The sequence below is a fragment of the Ursus arctos genome, unplaced genomic scaffold (genome assembly GCF_023065955.2).
Source record: "Ursus arctos isolate Adak ecotype North America unplaced genomic scaffold, UrsArc2.0 scaffold_7, whole genome shotgun sequence".
Classification (NCBI taxonomy): domain Eukaryota; kingdom Metazoa; phylum Chordata; class Mammalia; order Carnivora; family Ursidae; genus Ursus; species Ursus arctos.
Window position 1 is genome coordinate 28,008,186 of NW_026623089.1, and position 25,635 is coordinate 28,033,820.

Consider the following 25,635-nt stretch of genomic DNA (forward strand, 5'->3'; position numbering starts at 1 on the left):
CGTGCGTGGGCGGGTCTGCGGGAGAGTAAAGGAGCTAGGACCACCGACCACTGGCGCTGATGTGAGGAGGTGGCCCTACTGCTTGCTTTAAGAAGGTCTCAGAACAATGCAGATAATGTGATCCTTCTAATTTAAGAACTCTGTGTATGTGCAGAAAAATGCACATAGAGCTATGCGTCGAATTGTTAACAATAGAATTTCTGGGAATGGGGTTCTAGGCAATGGCGTGGAGGAGACAGGCAGGCAGGGGAATGTAAGAATTTATTTTCACTCTGTAACTTCGGAACTCAATTATATTCTGCACTCAATTATATATATATTTTTAGAATGAGCATTTATTGCTTTAATGAAGTAATAAACAGTGAACTTAAGCAGCCAGAGTTTTCGTTAATCTGTCTTTTGGAGAAGACACACGTGGTCGGGAACAAGATTATTACTAATGTTTGGTTTGCACCTTGGAGAATTCCGGATACCTGAGTGGTTCCTGGATTTGTACAGGAGGACTTCTGAAGAGAAATCCTAAGCCTTTGCCCATGGGCTATACATAGCTATGCCCTAGGACTCATTCTTAGGTAGAATGAAAGCATATCCAAGCCAAAGATAGGGTGGGGCACACCCCAGAGAAACGAGGAAGCAGCTAGAACCTTAATGCAATTCAAGGATCCAGTGAACCAATTTCTTGACAAGTTTTTGTTTGTTTGCTTTTATTTTTGTTTGGTATAAATGAGCTACTGGAAAAATACGTATAAATAAAATTTTTATATCAACCATAATTTTAGGTAGTAAGGGAAACAATATTTAAGAGATGTTGAGGTCAAGGGGCGCCTGGGTGGCACAGCGGTTAAGCGTCTGCCTTCGGCTCAGGGCGTGATCCCGGCGTTATGGGATCGAGCCCCACATCAGGCTCCTCCACTGGGAGCCTGCTTCTTCCTCTCCCACTCCCCCTGCCTGTGTTCCCTCTCTCGCTGGCTGCCTCTCTCTCTAATAAATAAATAAATACAATCTTTAAAAAGAAAAAGAGAGACCTTGAGGTCAAGAATGTGGCTTGAGAAAGACAGAGACATTTTGAATTCTGATTTGGCCACTTACTAGCTTTGTGATCTTCGGTAAATTGAGTCACCTCTCATTGTTTTCCACTTACACCTCCTGAGTCTCTTCTGGGGGCTCCTCCTTCTCTTTCCAGCCCTGGAATGTTGGTGGTCCCAAGGCCTCTGGCTTTTCCCTTCCCTGGGTGATATGATCTCCTGTGATATGCAAGTCAACGGAGGAGGCCAAATCTCTCCCCTTAGCTCCATGCTCTGACTGACACCTTTTAATGGATCCCCATTTCCCACACACTAACATCCTTTAACATGCTTTATGTGACACTTCAAAATCTGGGTGGATTTCTCTCTCCAATCTCACTGTTCACACATTGCCCTCGTCCCTCCCTGCTCCCATCGTACCAATCATTTTCATTTCCTTGACTCACCGCATCATGGGCTCTCTTGACGCTGGGCCTTCACAACTACTCTCTTCAGCCCCAACTCCCCTTTCTCCTTCTCTTCTCTTGGCCAATTCATACTCATCCTTTAGATTTTCACTCAAGCCTCACTTTTTGTGAGAAACCCTCCTTATTCCTCCAGGGCTAGGCTGTGTGTCTTATCCCCCGACCTGTGATTTCCTGGTACTGCGCTCCTCACGCTACACTGAATAACTTGCTTACACATTTGGATAGTTCAACAGATCATGGGCACTGTGAAAGCGAGACCCATATTTGTTTTTTCTGTAGCTGTATACTGAGAACATAACCCCCAATAGTGGCAATCAATAGCCTTATGATAGATATCTGTTGAATAAAGCACTCTTATGATTAATATGAGCAAGGTGATAATGGTTAAGAATTGGTCTCTGCATGAGAGACTATGGACTCTGAGAAACAAACTGAGGGCTTCAGAGGGGAGAGGGGTGGGGGAATGGGATAGACTGGTGATGGGTAGTAAGGAGGGCACGTATTGCATGGTGCACTGGGTGTTATACGCAACTAATGAATCATCGAACTTCACATCAAAAACCAGGGATGTACTGTATGGTGACTAACATAATATAATAAAAAAATATTTTAAAAAAATTGGTCTCTGGATTCAAATATAGCCCTACTGCTAAGGGCCATATGCACCCCAATGTTCATAGCAGCAATGTCCACAATAGCTAAATCGTGGAAGGAGCCGAGATGCCCTGCAACAGATGACTGGATTAAGAAGTTGTGGTCCATATATACAATGGAATATTACTCAGCAATCAGAAAGAATGAGTTCTCAACATTTGCTACAACATGGACGGCACTGGAGGAGATAATGCTTAGTGAAATAAGTCAAGCAGAGAAAGACAACTATCATACGATTTCTCTCATCTATGGAACATAAGAACTAGAATGATCAGTAGGGGAAGAAAGGGATAAAGAAAGGGGGGGTAATCAGAAGGGGGAATGAAACATGAGAGACTATGGACTATGAGAAACAAACTGAGGGCTACAGAGGGGAGGGGGGTGGGGGAATGGGATAGACCGGTGATGGGTAGTAAGGAGGGCACATATTGCATGGTGCACTGGGTGTTATACACAACTAATGAATCATCGAGCCTTACATCGAAAACCGGGGATGTACTGTATGGTGACTAACATAATATAATAAAAAATCATTATTAATAAAAAAAATAATAAAATAAAATTTCCATTATAATTTCTTCTTTGAAAAAAAAATATATAGCCCTACTGCTTCACGGCTGTGCAATGTTTGGCAAGTAAATTAACTTGCTTGTGCCTCAGTTTCCTTATCTGTTACTCCATCTAAAATGCTTAGGTGAAACGATAGACTAAATGAAATAATCTTTTTCATTACAAAGCAAATGTTCAATAAATGCTAGTTATTTTAACATTTCAGTTTTTACTTACTCATTTAAGTAATCGCTACAACGTGGGGCTCGAACTCATGACTTCGAGATCAAGAGTTGCATGCTCTTCTGACTAAACCACCCAGGCACCCTGTTATTTTAACATTTAAAAAATGCTTAGAGCTGTTCCTGGCACATAATAAGAACTTAATATTAGTTATTATCACTATACTTTTAGTCATGATAAAAATAATCTCTAATTAGTTTTACAAGTTTAGATTTTTGAGTATAGATTTTCTTAAACCACGGCATATTGGTACTTAGCAAGTCAGATAGTCTGGTAGCTATTTTCCTCTAGGAAAGTATTTGAATACTTGGGTGGAAAATTATTAGGGACATTAAGAGAGCAAGGAAGGAGAACCAATTGTGTTCAGTGTTAATAATGTTTTAGATTTCCGGGCACCTGGGTGTAGCTTAGCTGGTTAAGCAGCCAACTCTTGGTTTTGGCTGAGGTCATGATCTCCGGGTCCTGGGACAGCGCCCTGTGCTGGGCTCTGCACTCACCAGGGAGTCTGCTTCGGGATTCTCTCTCTCCCTCTGCCCTTCCCCCCGCTCTTTCTAAAATAAATAAATAAATCTTTAAAAAAATAATGTTTTAGATTTCAATTTTTGCAGTACCGTGGTTGGAGTGTTATGATGCTTTTGTTCAAGATGACGGTTCTCAAACTTTGTAGTAAATCTGCATCAACTGGTAGCTTGTTAAATCACGGGTTCAACGGGGGTGGTCCTGGGACGGGGCCTGGGTCCGTGGACTTTAACCAAGCTGTCCTGGTCATTCCGGTGCATACTGAAGTTTAAGAACCTGTGGTCTAATAAAAATCAATTGGTTCAAATCAACCACTAGGTCCATGTGGCAGCGGGGGGGCTGAGCAGCTCTTTGTTGGGAGTCGCCTTCCACAGGGGGCTCGGAAAGATGGGTCTCTGGGAGATGCTCTCTGCTGGGTGTGGCCTCTGGGGACTATTGTTACCCAAAGGAGCATCCTAGAGACAGCTGGCTCCACTTCCAATGGAAACAGCTGCTGAGAACCGGCTCCAGGCTTGTGGGCCAAGGGGGAGAGGAGCTCTGGCCGAGAGGTGTGCTGGAAGCACCATGACGAGCCGGGCAGGAGGTGCTGGCGCTGGTAACAGCAGTGCTTCTCAAAGTGGGGCCCCAGGATCACCTGCGTCCAGAATCCCCTAGAGAGTTTGTAGAATGCAGATTCCTTGGACCGACCCCAGACCTTCTGAGTCAGGATGTGCATTTTAAATGGACTTCAGAGACGTTTCAGAGGCGGGTTCACAGTTGGAGAGCCGCTGACAGAAGACCTTGAGCCACCAGCGTGCTCTTTCCCCGCAGTCTGAACCCAGCAGCGTTTTGTTTCATCACACTCCCCTTCCCAGTAATTTGGCAAAGCTGGAGTTCCAGACACTCTGCTGGGAATCTCGGACGGACTTCTCAGATCTCAGATGGTCACCAGCCCTCCAAGACCACATGGAGGGTGTAACCCGGAAAAGACTTTCGTAAACCAAAGCATAACTGCCTGGGAGTCCTGAGGTGTTACGCACTTTCCTGGGGACTGGAGGGGGCATTTGGTTTCCAGGAACTGTCTGGTGACGATAATTTTCTTTCGAGAGAAATCTCAATCGGGGTAAGTGGGTCTTGTCAGGATCCCTCCTGTAGGGCCTGTCCCGGCACACTCGGCTCAGGTGAGTGAAACGTTGTGTAGGTGACACCCACTCTCCTTGCCTGTCAGACACAGAGAGACGAGCAGGGACTCGGTTGCCACAGGGCATGTTAGTGCCTTGCTTTCCCCATCAAACTCTGTTAGGCTCTGTAACTTGCAGAAATGAAAGGGGGCTCGGGAGAGAGACAGTTTCTAACGAGCTGCCAGCAGGGCCCCGCTCTGGGCTGGGAGCCTTGCTCTTTGTCAGGCGGCCTCTGCGCTGACTTTATTCCAATGCTATTAGCCTGAAATCCTTCAGTTTCTTTCAGAGAACGAGAGGTGGCCTGGGGCCGAGAGGGACAGATTCATAAGTAATTTCTCTCATTATGCACTTCCAGGGCTTCCTCACCATTTCAAAGAGGAAGCGCTCTCACAGCCGACTTGGAGAATTTTTCCCTAGACGGGGTGCACCTCCTTCAGACTATGGCTTCATCGGCCTGCTCTTCCCGATGACCTAAAACGAAGGAGGCCTGGCTCTCAGCAAGGGTGAGTTGTAGGTGGCCTTCTGTCCTTAGTGATTTCTAGGGCTGGACAAAGGAGAATTTCCAGAGTGCTAATACAGAGATCCTTCTAGAAGTGGGATCTGCTTGCACAGGTGAGTTACTCAAGGTACTAGAGCGGTCGGTAGAGGCAGTGCCAAGTATAACATCGGATGGGATGGTATCTGGAGAAGTCAGAACAACGTAATTCCAGTAATCCCAGAGTTGAGAAGTGACAGGTCGAATAACAAAAATGCTGGGTGCCCCAGCAAAAAACTGTTTGTGTTGCGTAGGTATTACAGATTTGTTTTGTTTTTGTCAGCCACTCTCCTATTTATTATACAATTATATTCAAGATTATAATATTAAAATAATAATTAGTTTAAATAGTCTATTATCCAGGATTACAGATGGTATGACAGCCAGCAGCCCTGGAATGTGTTTTGAATACTTACGCAAGTAGTGCATGGATACATTCTTGTTGTAAAATATTTAGAAGTTTACGCGGTGAAAAGTCCCTTACCCACCCATTCTTCTTCCCAGAGGTGACCACTGTCAACAGTTTGGTGACTATCCTTCAGCGATCTTTCCAAACATTTACATACCCATGTATGTACATATGCCCACTTGTCTTTTCACATGAGCAAGATCATTTATCACATATTGTTAGGTAACTTTTAAAACTGTAATAATGTATTTCTTGGAGATATTCTCATGGCAATAGATATGGCTTCCTCATTCACTTTAACATCAGGACGGTATTGCTAAATTATACGGATGTGTCCTGCTTGTGTGATCAGTCGCTGACTGGTGGACATTAAAATTGTTTCCCATATGTTTGCTCTTATGAATAAGGCTGCAATGAGGCTCTGTGCACATACATCTTTGTACACACATCCTTGTAGAATGAATTCCTAAAAACAGAAATGCAGTTGCGATTTCTATGTTTGTGTATTACACTGTAGGTCTAACTCTCATCTCTTATTTATTTCCATCAATGATTCTTTTTTTTTATAAAACATCTTTTTTTTTTAAGATTTTATTTATTTATTTGACAGAGATAAAGACAGCCAGCGAGAGAGGGAACACAAGCAAAGGGAGTGGGAGAGGAAGAAGCAGGCTCATAGCGGAGGAGCCTGATGTGGGGCTCGATCCCATAACGCCGGGATCACGCCCTGAGCCGAAGGCAGACGCTTAACCGCTGTGCCACCCAGGCGCCCCTCCATCAATGATTCTTAACCCTAGCAGTACCTTAGATTTCCTGGGGAACCTTAAAAAAATTCATCTGTCCAAGCTACACCACAGACCCACTGAATCAGAATAATCTTTGGGAGTAGGGCTCAGGCTTTGGATTTTCAGGAAAAAATCTGAAAATTCTCCTGTGTAGCAATATTTGAAAGATCTATACATTACACAAAATAAAACAACTCTAGCGTATTTTAAGGTAATGCAAGGCATTTTTATAGGAACTGAGCCCATCAAACGGCAGGAGTAATCTTCGTTTCCTCTGGAAACAGGTTTAGTACATCGAGCCATCCAGGTGAGAACAAATGGTGCTACACTGGGTGTTTAATAGTTACATAGCAGTTTTCTCTCTCGAAAGTGCCTTTTGTTTTGTTTTGTTATGAAATCGGAGAGCATCTTTAATTCAAAGCTGTGAGCAAGGTGGGCTGGGCAGGAATGACCTTGTCCATTTTACATTCCTGGAAGCTAATAGGGATAAAATGATGCCTCTCAATTTTAACGTGCTTAGAGAAAATCTGGGGGTCTTCTCGATACGCAGATCCTGCCTTAGCTGGCCTGGGGTGGGGCCAGAGATACTGCATTCCTAACAAGCACGCGTGTGACTCTGATGTCACTGGCCTGAGGACCGCACTCTGACTGATAAACATGTAAGGAAAGGGTGCTGAGCTAAATACAATGGAGAGCCCGACCCAACAGCAGACGTAGGGTGTCGTCCGAATGATGAACACTTGGTAAAACGAAGGAAAGAAGGAAAGGAAAAGGAATACAGGGTGGGGAAGGATGGAGGGCAAAGAAGCCCGTCTTCTACATCAGCTAAATCAGGATGCCCTCATCCTAGAATACCACGCCCTAAACGGGGGCACGTTCGTGAATCATTTAATAAAGCCAATTCAATCTTTAAATTTAAAAAAATATCTCTTACTAATGGAAATTAGATTTTTTTAAAGTGATGTTTTGGTGTTTTTATCTTTTCAAACAAAAGAGCTAGAAGCGATATTGAAATAATAAAGGTATTGTTTTTAAGGGGACCATTTTCTCTTGAATATATTGGCTGCCAAATGGATTCCAGAAATTGAAGATTAATACGTGCTCACTGCAGGGTCTAAGTGGGGCTGCTGGGATGGGAATTAGAAGAGGAATGCTATCCATGCTGGAGGGAACATTCTGGGAGGAAAAGAACTGGCCTCAACAAGGTTCATCCCCCCCCTCATATACTCTCATGTGCCTTTTCCACAAAGGTATGTAACACTTATCCTGGCTGTGATGTTCCTAATTTCATTTATGCAGTGTTCTTGTTATCTGTCTTCCCCATCAGATTAGAGAAACCATGAGGATGGGGACTTTGTCTTTTTGTTCACCATGTTATCCTTAACATGGTACTCTGCCTGACGGATAGGAGATGGTCAGTAAACATTAACTGAATGAATTGAATACATGAATCAATAAATCATGAAAAAGAAACAGTGGTATGATGTAATGAGATGAAGTTAAAGTAGGTTTAAACGAACAAGGAAAAAGCTCTCAATAAGGCTACACATCCTAGCTACAGAAGAAGGATTCCTAGTTGGAAAAGGTGGAGATCCGATGCCTTAGTCACGTGGAAGATTCAAACTCACACCCCCTTACTCTTTCAATAATTTTAACCTTGTTACAAAATTGTTCTCTGTAAACTCTTATGCCTCTTCCATTTCTATAGCAGAATCTCTGCTCAGAACTTTGAACTGTTGTGTGGAAATTCTATGACATCAGAAAGCAAATGTCGTGACTTCATCGCCAGGAACAAGGACCGCCCATGGTCTTTTCAAACACAATTCATGAACTAGTAATACGTTTTAAATATTTTTAAAACATGCTCTCCCTCAAAGGGAAGTTGCAGGATTAACTTTCAGGTATGATTTTAAAAGCACAATGTAATTTCTAAAAACAGTAATGTTCATTCTTTCATTGGATAAATTTTTATCACATGACCAGCAACGTGGCCCAGCGGAGCAGGGGCCCTGAAGGTAGACTCTCTGTGTTCATATCCCCGCCGTTGTCCTGCTGGGCCCTTGTGGGCGAATTACTCAATTACTTTTGCTTCAATTGCCTCATCTGTTAACTGGGATGAGACCAGCTACTTCAGCTTATTGTAATTTGAATGAGTTCGTGTTTGTAAAGCACTCAGCACAGTACCTGGCATATGGGAAGCACTATATACATGGCTTTAAATAAACAAACTCCTGTAATGTGCCAGGCAGGTGTTAAGCACCAACAGACCTCCAGGAAAGTAGTGAACTGTTATCTGCTAAACACTTGTTATGTATCAAGCACTAATCTTCAGGCAGTTTTGTATCAAGTCTTAGGATAACCCTGATCAAGTGTCGTTCTCATTCATTCAGCCAATATTTATTGTCTACTAGGTGCCAGGAATTGTTTTATTTAGGTCTGGGATTTATATTTTAAAAAATCACTATTTTATTAACGAGTGATTTTTTTATAGCTCTCTTGATTTCCAGATTAGCTCTAAACTATAACACACCACATTATTCTTTTTTTTTTTTAAAGATTTTATTTATTTATTCGACAGAGATAGAGACAGCCAGCGAGAGAGGGAACACAAGCAGGGGGAGTGGAAGAGGAAGAAGCAGGCTCATAGCAGAGGAGCCTGATGTGGGGCTCGATCCCGTAACGCCGGGATCACGCCCTGAGCTGAAGGCAGACGCTTACCCGCTGTGCCACCCAGGCGCCCCACACCACATTATTCTTTATTAAAAGTAGTCTCTCATACCTTCTGAAGTTTTATTTTTTATTTTTATTTTTTTTTTAAGATTTTATTTATTTATTCGACAGAGATAGAGACAGCCAGCAAGAGAGGGAACACAAGCAGAGGGAGTGGGAGAGGAAGAAGCAGGCTCATAGTGGAAGAGCCTGATGTGGGGCTCGATCCCATAATGCCGGGATCACGCCCTGAGCCAAAGGCAGACGCTTAACCGCTGTGCCACCCAGATGCCCCCCTTCTGAAGTTTTAAATGGCAACATCTATAGTGCTTCGGACAACTATTTTTCTTCCTGTTCTAATTAATTATCATTGTTAGAGACTATCTTAATTTTGCATTCTTGTGAAATCTCTTTCAAATCGGTTATTTTTTCAATAAAAACTTGATTTTTTTACATTATAAAATGACACATTTGTTGGAAAGTCTCTCGTTGTTTAGTATTTTTCTATTAAAGCAATGCTGCAATGCACAGCTGTATACTTCTGTACCTACCTATCTTGTCAAACTTGTATAAGCTTCGTTAGAATAGATTCCTAGAGGAGAACTTGCTTGTCCATTTTAATTTTGACCAATACTGCCAAAATGCACTGTAAGAAGACGTGTCATCAGTCAACATTCTCACCAATAGTGCACGAGATACCTTTTCTCCCGCACTCTCAACAACACCATTTACCAATATTTTTAATTTTTATCACTCTGATGGACAAAAATGGATGCATTGGTGTGGTTTCAATTTAATAATAAGGATGATTTTTGGTATGTTTATTTGCTATTTGTATTGGCTCTTTCTTCATTGATTTTTTATACCCTTAATTCATTTTTCTATCAATTCAATGAAGCTCTGAGCATATACAGATGCGATATGCATGGTAGACATGCTCCAGATATTTTTTCCAAGTCATCATATTTCTGTTTATGGTGTCTATCATCATACAAAGTCCATTTTTTTTTTATGGCTTCTGAGATTGTGTCATGATTGGGAAAGTCTCTGCTACCCTATAAAAATAAAAATTTAAAAATCTCCTTTATTTTCCATATTTTGTTCATAGTTTAAAATGTTTAAACTTAAGTCCACCTAGTGTTTATTTTTGTTTTCACTTGGTGGAAAAGAGAAAACCAAATTTTTTATCTCAAATGAATTTGACATGATAATCAACACTTTAGATGTAGTTCCGTGCTTGAAAAGATGCAGCTTCTAAAACTACATATTGAGAGTTCAATATTGTCATGCTCTCCTGAGACCCCTAAAAACACAGAGATCTATAGCCAAAGCAGGGTCTTTTTGGAGGACAATCTCCCCTTATACTCCAGTCCTTCCCCTACCAGCTAAATAAAAGTGCTACTGTGATACCATTAAGGATTTAAAATAGTACTTTATTTTCAGTAATTAACAAAAGTCAGCTATTCTGAAAATCAAATAATTGGTGAGTGTTGCTATTTTAATGTAACGGTTTCCTTCATATAAATGTTTAATTACATGTTAGATGTAAATGACTTGTGAACACATTTTATAGAGGCATTTTATAGAGGCACTCCCTTTCTGGCGTCTGTTCCCAAGTTTATAGAAAATGACTGATCTGTGGATTAGAGAGAGACTAGGGCAGAACCTCGATGAAAGCAGGAAGGATTTGAAAGAGTAGAAGTCTTTGGATAACCTTGTTCCACACATCCCTAGCCACAGAGGGACAGTCCTATATTTTTTTCCTATTTTTGCCCAATCAATAAAGAAGCACTTTGGACACTATGAGATGTGGAAGATAGTATTAAGAGTAATTAAATTGAAATAGAAATAACTATGATGAAAAAGTTCTAGGGATCTGTTGCTCGACAATGTGCATATAGTTAACACTACTATATATACACTTGAAGATGGTTAAGATGATAAATTTTATATTATGTGGTTTTTTTTTTACCACAATGCAATAAAAAGTTAATTCTGCATTGTGGTTTTTTCTTTTAATCCAGCAACACATATTTGAGTACCTATTATGTACCAAATATATTCTCATAGAGGGTACTGGGAAGTATAGTTGATGGTTTCAGTTCTCAAGGAACTAACAAGCAATCCAGTTGGAGGAAAAAGTTAAGTACCCGTGAAAATGTACCATTTCAGGTAATATAATGATACCACGTGTGGAGAAAAGACACAGTCTTATTTTTAGAAAAGGCAGGAATCTCTTTGGACTACAGTGATAGAAATATTCGTTGGCTCCTTAAATGGCTTTCAAAGCACTTTAATAAATAGTTTCTAAATTGACCCTTTTACTAGATCTAGGAGGCATTATCTCTGTTTAACAGATGAGGAAACAGAGGCTCAGAGGTTGTAATTTTTCCAAGTTCACACAGAGAGCTGGGAACTAGATTCCATCTTCCAGCTCTTACTCCTGGTAGAATTTATTTGAATTGGCACTGAAGATTTGCTGTCAAAAAGTTTTTGAGGGCTAGAGCAGAACCCAAATGTGCTAGGGATACTGTGGTTATGTATTTGCTAAAGTTAAGATTATTCTCTCCTCTCTGTCATCCTGCCAAGGAGCATCAAGTGACTTTTAGTGCAAAATAACAGATTATTTTTTTCTTGCTACTTACTGGACAGAGAAACTCAAATCATAGGGCAATAAAATGAGGACTAGCATACAAGCCTTCAGCTTCACTGCTATATACACACAGTCCTTTAGCCAACTAGAGTCTCACGAAAGACGTTCCTCACCATCATGTCTAACAGCATTCTTTAAGGTCATAATACAAGTGTTATAGTTGAAATAGGTCTGATCTGACCCAGATCTGATAGAGAGGAAAACGAACACAGCAGAATGAAGCTCATGAATCAGGATTTAAAACCAGTTATCAGGGCTAAGACCATATGAGTTACACACATTTTTAAAACCACATCCTGCTAGTTCAGTAGATTGACTTCTACCCAGAAAATGCAGGAGAATTAGGTCTGTTCATACAATAACCCTATCTGATTGCCTGAGGTCAAGCTTCTGTTTATCTTTGCTAGACAGAACCCATATCCTGAGCATGTTCTGTGTTTTTCACCATTTACTTCAAGGCAATACAGGCTCTGACGTTCTTTCTACCTAATCACCTAAACAATAAGAAAAAGACTCTAATAGTTTTTTTTCCCTAAAGCATTGGGTAAAAGTAAACACACAGACACTGTGTTCAAGAGTGTCTTTTATTTTCCTTCTTATGAGCGCTGGGCATTTTGCAAAAGAAGGGCAGTGCTGCCCTCTAGTGCTGGATGTTGAAATTTAGCAATACTCTTCTATATCCTAGGGAGCTACGAGGACTAGGTTAGGATAATATGACACGTTGCGGTAAACTATCCCTTTAGGAGTTGTTTAAAAGAAATTTGTTCTTGGCAAACCCACTGAATTTATTCCCTTCATTACCTCTTCATCTACTTTCATCTGGCATCAAAGCATAGGATGTTAGGACATGACCCGACAAAAAAAAAAAAGATATCCCATCTTGAGGTGGGAGAGGGGGAGGAAAGCTTAAGACCTTGCTCTAGACGTAAGAGGCTGTATTTAGGCTGATGCATTTAGGGAGAAACAGGGTAAGGAGAGGAACTTGTCTTATGACTTAAGCTCTGCAGACTTCCCACTCTTCTGTTATTTGAAGTGTTTTCATTTGCTTTTTGCTAGACCTATCCATTTCCTTTGTGTTTTTTGACAGGAGATGACCGTCACCTTGAAATGTTGAGAGAGTAGTGGACTAACATTTCTTTTTTTTTTTTTTAAGATTTTATTTATTTATTTATTTGACAGAGAGAGACAGCGAGAGAGGGAACACAAGCAAGGGGAGTGTGAGAGGGAGAAGCAGGCTTCCTGCCGAGCAGGGAGCTCAATGCGGGGCTCAATCCCAGAACCCTGAGATCGTGACCTGAGCCAAAGGCAGATGCTTAACAGCTGAGCCACCCAGGTGCCCCTGGAATAGCGTTTTCTAAAACACTTTCTATTCTTCAGAAAGAGATAATATAGAAACACGAGGAGTTATTAACATTGTTATACTTTAATTAAATATTAATTATGTTGTCTTGTTACCTTTAAATTGCTTTGAGATTTTACAGATCTCTACAAAGATTTTTTGGAGGACTCTAAATATTCAAGAACTTGTGTTCTTGCTTTCTTTTCCATCTTTAAAAAATTTCAGAGTATAGGGGCACCTGGGTGGCTCAATTGGTTAAGTGTCCTCCTTCGGCTCAGATCCTGATCCCAGGGTCCTGGGATTGAGCTCCGCATCGGGCTCCCTGCTCCACGGGGAGTCTGCTTCTCCCTCTGCCTGCTCCTCCTCATGCTTGTGCTCTCTCTCTCTGTCAAATGAATAAATAAAATCTTAAAAGAAATTTCAGAGTATGTGCCTGCAAGAGGCCAGGGCAGAGAGATTTCAGAGTTAGCCTAACTATTACCCTATAGCTACCCAGGGATCAAAGTGTAATCTCTATAGTAATAATAATCATAATCATTGTCATCATCATAGTAAAATAATAGCAATAATTTCTACAACTGTGTTAAAGATGGTGTGTCAACTCTAAGCAAAAATCTTTTTGTCCCAATTTACACTCATCCATGTTAAGTAGCTTATTCCAAGTTCCAAGACTAGTAAGAGGCAAAACTAGAATTTGATTGTAGGTGCAAAGCCTATGCATTGTTTTACTAGGCAGCTCCTCATTCAATGAACAAACTAAACAAATCTCAAAGGCAAGTGCTGGTAAACAACATCTGTGATGATGATGGTGATGGTGACCGAGAACATATTGACTACTTACTAAGTGTCCTGTACAATTCAAAGTGTCTTCCGTTAAATTATTTAATCCTGGGGTGCTGGGCGTGAGTGTCCGACTCTTGATTTTGGCTTGGGTTGTGATCTCAGAGTTGTGAGATCGAGCCCCGCATCGGGCTCCGTGCTCAGCGGGGGAGTCTGCTTCTCTCCCTCTCTCTCTGCCACTCTCCCCCAGTCACGTGCATGCACGCTCTCTCTCTCAAGAAAATAAATAAATCTTTTTTAAAAAAAATACATCATTCTATCCTCACAGCAACCCATGAGGTAGAACTGTTATTATGCCCACGTTACAGATGAGATGAGGAAACTGAGGCATACAGAGGAAACTAGTTCTGGAGGCCATGCCTTTAACCACAAGCTATACTGCTTCTTAAGTACAAAAACTATACAGCACAACAATTTTCTTTCTTTTAAGATTTTATTTTTAATAATTTTATTTTATTTTTTAAAGTAGGCTCCATGCGTGGAGCCCAGCATGGGGCTTGAGATCAAGACCCTAGGATCAAGACCTGAGCTGAGATCAAGAGTCAGATGCTTAACCGCCCAAGCCGCCCAAGTGCCCCTTTAAAGATTTTATTTTTAAGCCATCTCTGCACCTAATGTGGGGGCTTGAATTTAAAACCCCGAGATCAAGAGTCACATGTTTCATGGACCGAGCCAGTCTGGTGTGCCCGCACAACAATTTCTAAATGGTGCCCTGGAGCTTAATTATGTTCAGCAAGTAGATAAAACCATCAACAGTTGTCATTCTATTGACATCTCCATCATACAAAGGTCTCAGCACCTTTAAAAAACGTTCTGCCCATGTGGGTGCCCGGTTCAGGAGCTAATGTTAGATCCTGTCTATTTCAGGCTTCATTGCACGTACCCTTCTATGAGTTAGGAAGAAACGATAGCTCACTTGGTCCCATCCATGTGTGCAGGTGGGGAGAAGAGTCATACATACAGGAGGAAGGAGAGAAGCGAGGGAAGAGAAGCAAAAGTAGATGACAATTCCACTAAGGCGTGCCCAGGAAACAACGCAGTTAATTTGAAGGGCGAGGTTGATCAAAGATCACGTTCCTCAGCCAGGGTGAACTCAATACAGCAGGAGAACAGCACTGCCTTAGGGGCTCTAGGCTTAGCTGATTGCCCACTATTTAGCCACAGGGTGATTCTTGAACAGATCTCCTCTTGCAGGTTTAGTTTCTAAAGAAACACTTGCTCAGCACACAAGTCAGCTTTTGAACAATATCCTACACTTAGTGACAGCATACACCTCAATGTAACTATTCCAAAGCACTTTGCACTTGAGTGCAAAGTGTGAAAAACTCCTCCCTCTCCCAACGTGTTCCTAAGTTTAGACCTTCTGGGTATCAGGGGCAAAACTGAATACAATAAGCAGGTTTGGATTTGCTTAGAGGTCCATGCAGTGTCTATAGCTGACCTGGCCCGGCCTGCCTCTTATGCTATGGGGCAGCACTGCTCAGCCCTGAAGGTTTCCGATTTCCAGGAGAGTATATTCTGAAGGAATTCATTCCAGATGAAGCTGTTGCTGTGTGGGTTCCCGGTTCCTCCCTCCCAATTCTTTTGAAGAAAAAAGGGAAAGAAAAAAAGCCAGAAGGGAGATGGTAGGGAGGATGCTATGACAGACATTCATAGCAAATGAGGCGAGGAGAATACTGGTCCTTCTTTCCTTTGACCCTATTGCCCTCTCCCTGGACACTCACTTTACCTGTCTGCCTACTTGTCTGGGCAATGTTCGCCTCTTAAGAGTCTTTTGCTTGTTCTATCCATTCAGCAGGGAGGCAGCATTGCTCAATTCCAAGTCAAAGTGTTAAAATTAGCAATGGCCTGGAAAGCATCTTGTTTATTTCAAGACTGGCATTTTGTGTAGAGGGGTAGCCTGCAGGGCTCAAGATAGAGGGAACTGAATGTAATCTCCAAGAACCTAATATTACCAAGGAAAAAGTTTGAGCCTTGGATCTCACATAATATGTAGTTTCCCTCCCCGCTGCACCCAGTTAACTGCCCCTTTCTAAAATTTTGAACAGATATTATGAAGACATGAAGAAAAACTGCATATGTCACTTTCTTTGCCCCTATCAGCTTGACTTCATTATGGAGCTGCTTAGATTATCAATAAATATTTATTTGGACTTAGTTAAGTTCATCATGTTTAGGTAACCATGGGTTGTTTTTCCCCCAGAGAATGACGTAAGAAATGACCATGATATTGTTGGCCAACGCTGTGAAGATCATTCTTCTCAAACCCTGGGAAGGCTGGGCTGTAGAACACCCCTCTCAGCAGTTGCCCTTTGCCTCTGCTTTTGGAACCACTAAAAGTTCGTTGTCGTTTCACCTTCAGTGTTGAACTTGCAATCTTAGAGGAAAGCACTGTTAATGAAACACCCTGGGCAGTTAGCTTTAAAAGCAGAGGCAAAGCTTCTGAAAAAAAGCAGGAGATGCAAAGGTTGGCAGGTGTTGCACAAAGTTTCTTCGGCTTCCATTCATTACTATGAATGGAAAATTCATTTTGAGATTTGTTGTATTATCAATGAACAGAGGCTGAGGTATTGTTTTCTCCTGAAACACCAAGAGAATGGATTCGTCCTTCCACCATTTATTGAATACTTACTAAGGGCAAAAACTAGGGGATACTTACACAGGGTAAGATCTCTAGCCAAAAGCAGCTTACCATTTACAAGGGGTGTGGCAGATGTGCCATGACAACAACAGCTAACCTTTAGGGGGTGCTTACTACAGGCAACTAAACACTTTATATGTATTAACTCCTATAATCCCCACAACAGCCCTAAGGACAATACTATGATCTTCACCCTACAGAGCAGGAACAGAGAGGTTAAGTCACTTGCCTAAACCTGCCTAAGTCAGTAAATGACAGAGCCAGAATCTAAACCTAGGTGGTTTGGCTCCAGACCTAGGTTCTTAACTGGGGCATTTTCTGAAATGGTAATATTGCCAACAAGGTATAGAAGTACAGGAAAAGAGGCGGATTTTGACCAGTGGTGGGAGTTAAGGAAAGTCTTTATGAAGGAGGCATTTATTTACTCTGGGTCTTGAAGGTCATCAGGTGGAGAGGGACTCTGGGGAGGAAGGAACAGCCAGACTAAAAGAAGTAGGCAGTTTGGGTACCAGCCAGCTGATGACAGCAAGATCTGGTTGAGTGCGTACGTGGGCGCAAAGCTGGAGAGGGACGCTGTGCCCAGATCCTGAAGAGCCTGAGGACCAGGCCCCTCTTTGTAAGAAAGGGGAGCAAAAAATGTCAAACTCTAAGAGCGGCATAAAGGAATTCCAGGTCACTCCCCCACTCTTAGTAGGATGTCCCCTGCCTGAAATTCAGGCAGGCAGCCCACCCGTATTTCCTTCAGGGGGAACAGACGGCCGGCTTGGTCAAGGTCGCCCGCGCGGGCTCCGGAGCTGCACGTTCAGGCCAAGGACTATTCGTCCCCAGCGCTGGGGCCGAGGATTTGGCCGCCAGCCCGGGTCAGGAAGGCGCGCGCTGCCGGCCCGGCACCGAGAACTTCTGCTCTCGGGTGCCGGAAGACCGGTTCTCCGCAATTCCCGCCGGCCACCTCTCTCCTCGCTGGGCCCTCGAAGGTCAGGGAGGCCACCTCCGGCGCCCCCGGGCCGCTCGGCTCCTCCCCTCAGCGCCGGAGGCCCAAGGAAGAACGCCCTCAGCCATAGGAGTCCGCTCTGCCAATCAACCCCAGTCCGGGTCCCCTCTCCGCCGGCGTACAGAGCATTGGTTGCATCATGACTGGCCTCCGATAAGATGCTCTGCTGGGATTGGCTAATAGCATCCCCTCCCTCCTGTCCTTTCTGCGTCAGAAGCTCGCGATTGGTTAACCGCGTTGCCAAGTTCCGGACGCTGCTGGACCATTGGAGGCTGCGGGCCCGCCCCTGCCGGCTAGGTGAAGGTGAGAGTCTCCTCCAGTCACCGTGGCTAGACCCGACCCAGTGGCTCCAGACGCAGAGTGAAGGCTCTCGGTCGTCTCGAGCTCTCCTGCCATGGCGCCTCCGTCTGTGTTCGCCGAGGTTCCGCAAGCCCAGCCGGTCCTGGTCTTTAAGCTCACTGCCGACTTCCGGGAGGATCCGGACCCCCGCAAGGTCAACCTGGGAGTGGGAGGTAAGGCTGCAGAGAGTAGGAGCAGCCTGGGGAGTGGAGCGGACCTAACCCGGGTGGTGGGTACGGTGGGAGAGGCCGAGGCCCAGCTTGGCGCTCGCTGGAGAGGAAGCAAGAATCACGAGGCTGGTTTTTTTTTTTCAATCTGCCTATTTTACAGATGGGCATGTGGAGTCATTGGAAAAAGGAGATGTGTCCAAGGTCCGCAGTAGAGGTCTAGCAGCCAGGACACAAACCCAGTTTTTCGGATTCCCCATTCTGTTCTTTACACTGCATCCTTTCGCCTGTTAATAAATGGGGAGGCCAGAAATCGTAAGGAGAGGGAGGAAGGTAGGAATCCTGATAGGCTTGATGTCCCGGTTGCTGGAGAATGGATGAAGGAGAACTCTAATCCTTAGGGAGGTCTGGTCTGGGTCAGTAAATATTTGAGTGACTACCAGGTAGGTCCCAATCAGTCAGCACTTTACCAAGCCTTGTGGGGGGAAAGACTGAGGCTTGGCTTTGATCTCAAGGATTTTAAGATCGAGGTGTGATAGAATAGAAATCTAAAATGCTTCTGAGAGGTTAATGGAGCCGCGGAGGATCTGGGAATAATATTCTGGCCCTCACAGATGTGGTAGAAATGGGTAGAGATGGTGGGAAGGAGTGGAAAGAGTGGAAAGGAAGTAGAAGCTCACTTTTCACACATTCTTGTCTTCAGTTCTTGCTTGTGTTTCTTGGACTTTGGACGGCTTAGAGCATGGGCCTCAGTTTCCCCTTCTGCAAGAGAAGGGTTTAGACTGGAGTGCCTCAGAATAACTCTAACCTTTGGTGAATTTGTTATTTCTTATCACCCTCATTTGAATGTTTGAAGCCCCAAAGACACTTGACCACACGCAAAGATCAGCCAGGTTGAAAATGGGTATGATGATGTTCTGTGCTAAGGAACAGATTTAGAGTAAAAGTACGGGCAATGTTGGGAAGAGAAAATCGGACTATTTTGTAGTAGATGATGGTGAGAAGGAGGTTCAGAATCCGGCTCCCCAGAGTGACTGTAATAGGACCTGTTAAAAATAAGTCTTCACTAAGGACTATGGGAGAGGGGTGAGAAAAGCGCCATTAAAAAGTATGGTTTGTTGAAGCTAGGTAATGTGTACGTGGGCATCCATTATATCATTCTTGTGACTTCTGTATGTTTGACATTTTCCATAATAAAGCATTTTTTAAAAAGTAAATACCACATAGTTTCACCCATGGAGAGTAAGTGATGTTTTTAGCAGGCATCTGAGTGGGAGAAAAATTGAAAGGTTGCCTTGAGTTGAATTGGAATTGGGCATCATTCACATTCTTAATTTAAACCCAATTTAAAACCTCCAAGTATTTATTTAGGGCCAGGTATATATGTTGATGTTGACTTAAATACCTCTTTTAAAAATGTTTAATTTTTTTTTTTTGGACTCAGTTACCATTAAACTGTCTTACAGGGTTTTTGTGAGATCAAATACATTTCAAGTACTTAGAATAGTGTCTGGCAACGAAGTAGGGGTTACGTCAGAGTTGTTTTGGTATTTCTGTTACGATTATTGTTGTTTTGGCATTTCTTCGGATAGGTTGCATAGAAGATGCTGAATAAAAATTTTCAGCTTAAGATGTGCAAAATGAAATCATTTCTTACATTGGTTCAGAAATAAACTGCTCCTGCAGAGAAAGAGTGCCCTGCCAGCCCAGGCCAGACGTGATTGGCTCAGAAGTACAGTTTGCATTCAGGTGGTCGCCTCACCGGTGATGGTGCCTTTGCCATGTTTCCCAGGAACTTCCCCTCCTTACCATGAACACATGATTTATGCATTTATCTTATGTAATGCTTCCAGCGACTCTGCAGGGTTGTAGACGTAAGGAAGCTGAAGCCCAGGTGGATGAAGCAGTTTGCACCAGGTCATATGGCTATCAGTGATGGAACTGTCCTCTCCTCTATTTTGGGTCCTTCAGCTGGTCCAGAGGCTCCCAGTGCACTGTAGTGGGAAGAGCCGGGCGATCTGAGTACAGGCCATCCCTGCAGTCCAGCAATGTGACCTTGGGAGGGCTGTTTAACGTCCTGGAACTCAGTCTGCTAAATGAGGAGCGGGATGGAGTGATCTCTCTCTAAAATTCTACTCGAAGATCCTCTAGCACATTACATGTAGGATAATGATGCTACTAGCCTCATCAGTTGGCTGGGGATTAAATGAATAGTTAGTTATGTGTGAAGGGTGATATAAAAGTGAAAAGTATGTGCTATAAATATTATTTTTCTTTTTATGATCTCTTTTTTTGTGGATGGCAGGTGCTCAGATAACGGTCTGATTAGAGTGGAATAAGAGGTCTCCCTCCAGCTTTTGTATGTCCTATCTCTAGTTATACACATCCCCAAGTATATCCTTTGTGAAGGAAATGTAATTAATCACTGACTTGGCAGAAGGTACTTTTCCCCCCCATGTTAAGATAAAGCCCAGTGGAGATGATCCAGCTCAAGTTCTAGTGATGTTGGACGTGTTTAAAATAAGCTGCAACTATAATTTCACTATCTAGTTCCTACCTGCTGATAGTTTCTCCAGAGATATTCGTGCTGTGACTGTTGCCATAATTTCCTTCTAGTTAAACAAAGCAGAGCATCACGTTTAAGTATAACGTGCTCTGAGCTGACCGTGTTAGTGCTTCTCAGAGTTTCAGACTAGTGGCTTCAAGGGCAGGGGGACATGGGTCCAGCCTGATGCAGCCTGAAGCAAGACATTTCTTCCTAGACTTCAGTCCGTTTATCACATAAACTGAGCTTCCTTTGATTCCAGATAAACTGCTCTTATTTTAATATTTGTTGTGGTTTTTAATGTGGATTTCTATCATCTTCACATAAAATTGTTGGATATATGTGGTGTATCAGGTGTTTCTGAATACTCCCTGGCCTTCTTCCCACGACTCTAGTTGGAAAAGGGCCTTAGGAGGCATACATATGTGCAGGGGCTCCTGGGGTAGGGGGGCGGTGAGGGGAGTGGAGGTGTTTGGAGGAGAGGAGGGGATGGTTTGATCATTTAATTCTCTGTGTTCTTCCTTTCTTCTGGAAAGCAACACTGCTGCACTCTCCTGAAACTTGTGTGACTCCTGTAAAAGAGCTTATACCCATGGAGAAGGTCGGAAGTGCCTGGAGCGGGGGGAGCCTGCTGATAAACTTGTGTGAGAGTCCTCTGGGGCCTGCTTGCTTCAGGCTTTCTCTTGCTCTTAAACAAACAAACAAACAAACACGTGGATGCATGAATTTAATAGTATGACAGCCTCGCTCTTACAATCCCTTTGATCTTGGGCAAATTATTCAACTCTTCTGACCTCAGTTTCCAGATCTTAGTATCTATATTGTGAGTTATTATAGGAATTACATGGGGGTTAGAAGAACAAGTAAAGCACTTAGCACAGTGCCTCGTAGGTCCTAAGTATTCAGCGAGCCCTTGCTCCTGCTATGGCTCAGGTACCGTCCGTGTCTATAATTACAGAGTCTTTCTTTCCATCCTGCACTGCTTCCCTGAATGCCGGACCCATACTTGGTACAGTTCGCTAGACACATCCTATAACCACCTCAAATTCAACATGTTTAGAACACAACTCATCATTTCCACCTTCCCCTCAATCTTTTTTTTTTTCCTGCTTATGTTTTATATCTTAGTCAGACTGCTCCCCCACCCCTACATCACTATCAGCCTTTTTCCAGACTAGAGAGACTTTCGAGTCATTTGTCATCCTTTCCTCGATCCCACGTCAGTGTATTTGGTCGTTAGGTTCTATGTTTTCTACCTCACCCATCTATTTTGAGTATCTCCTTTTTTTTTTTTTTTTTATCCCTGCTGCCACTACCGGAGTTGAAGACTTCATTATTCCCTTTCTGAATTATTGCAGTACCCGCCTGACTTAACCATCCGTCTCTGTTCCCATTTGCAGTTTTTCTATCAAGTCACTCAAATGATCCTGTTAAAATGTACAGCTGCCCACATCATCCTCTTGTTTAAATGCTTTCAGTGGTTTCCCCATTGAAATGACGTCCCTTAGATGAGAAAGACTCATATTCCTCCATGGATCCTATGTCTGAGCCGTGAAAATGCAGACCCTCAGAAACCTCTCGTCTCTAAGCCTCTTGGACCTTCGGACAGGTGTCCCCTCAGTCTGGTGAAAGGAAGCAAAATGTTCGAGTCTGAAATATGCCTAAGCTGGTTACTTTTAAGAAACTGCAAATACAAGAGAGGCTCTGAAAACCAAGTAGAAGTTACCCTTTTAGAAGAAACAGTTACATTTATAAGGGAAATATCCATTTGTAAGAATGTCTCTCTCAGATGACTCTATATCTGGAGGAACTAATCAGTGGGGAGGCGGGGCTTAAATCTGCATCACAATCTTTCTCTTGTTTCCTGTGCTTTTACTGGTCACCTCCCAGAACTGACTCCCCACCCCCAACATCTTTTGTCTTTAGCTGAAGGCGGTATTTAAGGTGATGGCTTTGGCCACTTTGGGGAGTCACTCAGTTTTCCGGGGTTTCTCCCATGTATACAGGTGGCAGAGGTTATGAAACTTGTTTTTCTCCTGTTAATCTGTTATGGCAATTTAATCATTAGGCCAGCTAAAATAAAGAACCTAGAAGGGTAGAAGGGAAAACTCTTCTACGCTGGAATGCTCTTTCCTTGACTACGTTTTAAACTCTCATTCATCTTTCATCCTTCATTCTCTGTAAAATCTTCCCTGACTTGTTACAAGAGAATTAAGGGCTGTATAATCTATGTTTCCTTCAGGGCAGACAGTATCTTATTTTACCTTACCCATTTCTGTGTGGCTACTTGTAGCCAGTGTCTGGCTCTTGGTAGATTCAGTAAGTCCTTACTAAATGAATGAGTGAATGATAACATGAATGAGAAACTCCTGGGCCTGACAAACAGGAATAATAATCCCCTGGGAGAGCAGGAGTCATTGTTGTTGATAATGCTTGACCTCATTGCTCTAATCACCCAAGAGCCTTCCGCTGTTCTGCTTTGTTAGGGCAGTTAGACAACGCATGGGGAATAAATCCGGAACTGAACCTGGGAGAATCGACCATGAAGGAGGCAGGGGAGCTATAAGTTGGCCATTTTCTCTTTTGTCACAATATAGACACGATGCCTCCTTGCGTCTGGTCATGTGACAGGATTTTTTAGAGTAGTGCAGAATATACAGTATGGGTAAGAACAGCGGTTCTGTGACTTTTTCATCTTTCCTATTTATTTGTAATACATGGTTTACAAATGACATGTTATCGTAAATATAATACATAGGGCATAATTATGTAATATACATAACCTCCAAACACAGATGTGAAGCATAATAGAACTGGTTTTTCTATGAACATCCACGTTGTGCATCTAAATAGTAACCCCTCCGTGTGGTTTAAAGATGTGTTTGCTCTTGCTGCCAGTTCCATTTCCAAAACTCAAATTTACTTTCAAAGGACAACGATTTGGCACCACTGAGGATATTCAAAATAATGAGACATCACGTCTGAAAATAATTCCAAAAGAAGAATTCCAAGAATATTTTGAACAGTGGTAGCGTTGTGAGCATAGATTTCCTTCAGGGACGACTCTTACTTAAAAGTGGTTATTTTGGTATCTCTTTAAAAAACCAGACCAGGGGCGCCTGGGTGGCTCAGTCAGTTCAGCCACCAGCTCTTGATCTCAATTCACGTCTTGATCTCAGGGTCATGAGTTCAAGTCCCGTGTTAGGCTCTATGCTGAGCATGGAGCCTACTTAAATAAGTATGAGCGTAAATAAGTAAATAAGACAAATGCCCAGTTGCATTCATAATAAGAGAAATGCGAATTAAAACTACCCTGAGGTACCATTTACATTCTCATACTGGCAAAAATTTACTCTGGATGAGGCTGTGGGAAGCAGACACTTAACACATTGATGGTAGGAGTGTTAACTGATGAAATCCCTATGGAGGCCAATTTGGATGTATCTGCCGAAACTACACATACACAGACTTCTTAGCCTCCTCTTCCATTTTCAACCCTGCATCTTATGGATATATTTACATGTAAGTTGACATATGTATGAGGTGGTTCATTGAAGCATTGTTTTGTAATAGCCAGAGATTGGGAACGACTCAAATGTCCATCAACAAGAGACTGGCAAAACAAGTTATGGTACATTCATCCGTTATGCAGCTGTAAAAAAGAATGAAAGAGGGCATATGGGTGGCTCAGTTGGTTAAGCATGTGCCTCTTGATTTTGGCTCAGGTAATGATCTCAGGGTTGTGAGATTGAGCTTGAGGGGGGCTTTGCCCTCAGCCTGGCATCTGCCTGAGATTCTGTCTCTGTCTCTCCCCACTTGCACTCACTTGTGCTCTCTCTCTCTCTCTTTCTCAAAATAGGTAAATAAAATCTTAAAAGAATCAAGGGCACTCTATGCACAGATAGAAAAAGATCTTTAGAAAAAGCAAGGAACAAAACAGTGTATAGTATGCTGTATATTCCCTTTGGGTAAAAAGGGGGGACATAAGGGGCTGCATTTGCTTATGTATGCATAGGGAAATTCTGGAAGGATACAAAAGAAATTAAGAACAGCTGTTATTTATTGGAGGGTAAGGATTTGGAACGAGATAGATGGAGGATTAGGATGGGGTGGGGACATGTGAATATATCACCTATTAAAAGAATAGTTAGTGACAATGAAAAAATACTCATATTTGGTAAGTAGAAAAAGCATGTTGAAGATTTTATATGCAATATGATGCATATTTTATGAAAGAATATACTCGTGTAAAATAAAGCTTAGAAGGTTGTACACCAAAATGTTCATACTCTATCTCTGAGTGCTGGGATTACATATTAATCATAATGTTTGCCATTTGCTTTCTGGGCTTTTTAAAATTTCCTACAGTCAACGTATGTCGTTCAGTAAACAGTATCAGCCACTAAAAAGTGGTTTTTAAAAAATAGGGATTCATGTTGGGCAGAAATCAAAAAGATAAAATAATCAGAATTATTCTAGAATTTTCAGTTTCAAAATCATTTGCAAAAGTGTGGGTCCATTGGAGACCTAAACATTCCAGCAGAGTCAAGTGACCCCTGGGAGGAATCTGTTCAAATCATTGGCTTGGGTGCAAGCCGCAGCAGCTGCCCTTTAAAGCTATAATCCTGAGATAATCATACAGTACTAGGGGGGAAAGAAATCAGTGGTAGGATAACGGGACTAAAAATACTTGGTGTCGAGCTGCTTAGAAACTTGCTATAGGCAAGACTAAATATTATGAAAGAGATACATGTAGATCAATAAAAGTGTGGAATATGAAGTAGGAGGAACAGTCAGAATGGTCAACAGTGGCAGAGAGAGGACCAAGTTGTGCGCAGATACCAAATAGGGTGTTGGGTGATTGTGTAACCATCTGCTGGAATCTTCAGCCCTGCGGCTTTGCTCAAGATTTGTCCCACTTCTGTTCTTACAGGGCGAGAGGAGGAGGTAGGCCTTCTGCCACCCCCTCTCCACATTTTATGTTTGAAGTTGCAGCAGTCATGGGAAGTAGCACCTAGCACCCTTCCGAAAATGTCTTGGGGAGATGCAGAAGGAGGAAATTCTG

General features: G+C 42.6%; 1 protein-coding gene across 1 annotated transcript in view; it reads left to right on the forward strand.

Annotated features, from left to right (window-relative positions):
* The first annotated feature begins 17,768 nt into the window (after positions 1–17,768).
* The window catches only part of GOT1 (glutamic-oxaloacetic transaminase 1), a 31,164-nt gene continuing 23,297 nt past the window's right edge, over positions 17,769–25,635 (forward strand). Inside the window, exon 1 of the mRNA XM_026493848.4 lies at positions 17,769–18,031. Within this exon, the coding sequence (XP_026349633.1) occupies positions 17,914–18,031 (118 nt within the window). The 5' untranslated portion in view covers positions 17,769–17,913. The remainder of the gene's footprint in view (positions 18,032–25,635) is intronic.